General features: G+C 62.4%; 1 protein-coding gene across 1 annotated transcript in view; it reads left to right on the forward strand.

Annotated features, from left to right (window-relative positions):
- The first annotated feature begins 1,918 nt into the window (after positions 1 to 1,918).
- Positions 1,919 to 2,136, forward strand: part of WSCD2 (WSC domain containing 2) — a 19,685-nt gene continuing 19,467 nt past the window's right edge. Inside the window, exon 1 of the mRNA XM_009880369.1 lies at positions 1,919 to 2,135. Coding sequence (XP_009878671.1) covers positions 1,928 to 2,135 — 208 coding nt within the window. The 5' untranslated portion in view covers positions 1,919 to 1,927. The remainder of the gene's footprint in view (position 2,136) is intronic.

Here is a 2,136-nt window from a genome sequence, read left to right on the forward strand (position 1 = left end):
AATACGGCTGCTTATTCCGAGTTTACTCGGCCGTCGCTCGGGCTGCGGTGGCCCCACTCGTGGTCGGGGAAGGGGGCGGTTTGGGGGAGCCCGAGGGGCTCGTGCCCCACCGGCAATCTGCCCCACGCGGCTCTGAGCGCCACAAAAGTTCCCAGCGGAGCCGGAGGTATTTGAGGAACCACTCTGGGAACCCGAATTAAAATATTTATGTATAATTCATGCCATATGTTCCACCAATATTTTTTATTTAATCAACTGAAGACAGATGGCAGGAACATAGAGGCCATTAAACTAATGGCACTTTGTCTTTCCATTTATTTTCGTCTCCTTTCCTAAAATAAGACGAGTCCGTGACAGGCAGCGCACCCCGAGCATGGGGCCGTCTCCGCCACCGTCGATGTGCCGGCGGGCAGTGGTGGCAGTGGCATTTCCCACCGTGAAGCCAGTCCCACCACGTAACCTGGCGTGACGTTGTCCCGGGCAGGGCTGGAGTGACTCCCCCATAGCTGGGGGGGGGTTTGGAGGAGAGAAATCCCCCCCCGAGGGAAAAGGGACTTGAGGGGACCGTCCCTTCCCTGGGCTCGGCTGCTCTCCCCTTGCCGAGGGCCACCAGGGATGGCTCTGGGTGGCCCCGGCCGTGGCGTTCCTGGGCCAGCGCCGTGTCCATCCTGGCTGGCAAGGCGCTAACGGGGAAGGTCAGCCCTTCGGTCCTGGCTGGAGGTAGAGGATGCTCTGACCTCCACCTCTGCAAAAGCCTCACTGGGGGTATGATGGGCTGAAACGCAGCCACGGGGGTGCGTGGGAGCACGGCTCATCCTCTTGTGGGTGAGATTGGGCGAAATCGGGTGAAACCAGAAATCCTCTACGCGCCCCAGAGCCCTCCTGTAGCACCTCTCCTGCACGACGAGGCGGAGATGTGTGGGCTCTGGAGGGGGGGGACGACCCCCCCCCCCCAAATCCCTGTCCCTAACCCCGGGCCGCTGGCGGCCAGCATCGCTCCCACCGCCCCGACGCCTCTCGCCCGTCCCGCCTCCTTGTGCCGGGGGACGAGAGGTGGAAGTGCCCCTCCACGGGGCTGAAAGGCAAAGCAGAGCCCGGGGGGGTCCTTCCTCGCCCCACGGTGGGCAAGGAAATTGCCATCCTCCCCGCGTCCTGGGACGCTTTCCTCAGCGTGTGCCTTTCTCTTTGCCTTGCAGGTGGAGGTTTCTCGCCCTGGGAGTGAGATGAATGGGGCTTCGTTAGACAAAGGGTCCCAGTCAGCATTTCAGGCCCTGAGACGCGTCCAGGGACTTCTCATTCTTTGTCTGAAAGGGCGACGGTGCCGTTTCCATTAGAGAGATGCTTGGGAGAGCCGGTGCCGCCGAGCGGAAAGGCGAGGGAGAAGAGCTGCGTCAGCTGATCGGCTTTCAAATCACCTTCAAACCCTCGATTTCCTTAACATGATCCCTCCAGCAGCCCGGTCTCCGGGGCACGGCCGGGGGGCTTTGCCGGCAGGAGAATAAACCGGAGACGGCGGTGCCAGCCAGCGCTGGAGAAACCCCCCCTGCACAGCCTGGGGGACCTCAAAATCCCCCCCTCTTTCCTTCTCCAGCCCTCCTGGACTTTTTAGGATCGGGCAATAGCTTTGCACGGCCTCACCTTGCTGGGTTTTGGGGGCACCCGTCTGCTGCACGGCCTGGGGGACCTCAAAATCCCCCCCTCTTTCCTTCTCCAGCCCTCCTGGACTTTTTAGGATCGGGCAATAGCTTTGCACGGCCTCACCTTGCTGGGTTTTGGGGGCACCCGTCTGCTCCCCTCGTACACACCAGGAGCAACCACCAGCCTGGGGAGGGAGGGGGGGGGAGGACAAATCCCCCTTCGGAGCATCCCTGGGGCCGGAGAGCAGCTCCCCCGCGGCGCCGGCTGCCGGGGAAGGGATGAAGACGCTATGGCCAAATTATTGGTAAAACTCCAGCGGTATTTTCGGCGAAAACCTGTGCGTTTCTTCACGCTGCTGGCTCTCTACCTGGCAGCCGGCAGCTTGGTTTTCCTGCATTCGGGCTTTGCCGGGGAACCCACGGTGACGGGGACCCAGCGCGGCCCCGGGGCCGGCGAAGGACCGGGGTTGCCCTACCTGGGGGGGATGCAGGTGGGCCG

This window comes from Charadrius vociferus, unplaced genomic scaffold, assembly GCF_000708025.1.
Source record: "Charadrius vociferus isolate BGI_N301 unplaced genomic scaffold, ASM70802v2 scaffold332, whole genome shotgun sequence".
In the NCBI taxonomy this organism is placed as follows: Eukaryota; Metazoa; Chordata; class Aves; order Charadriiformes; family Charadriidae; genus Charadrius; species Charadrius vociferus.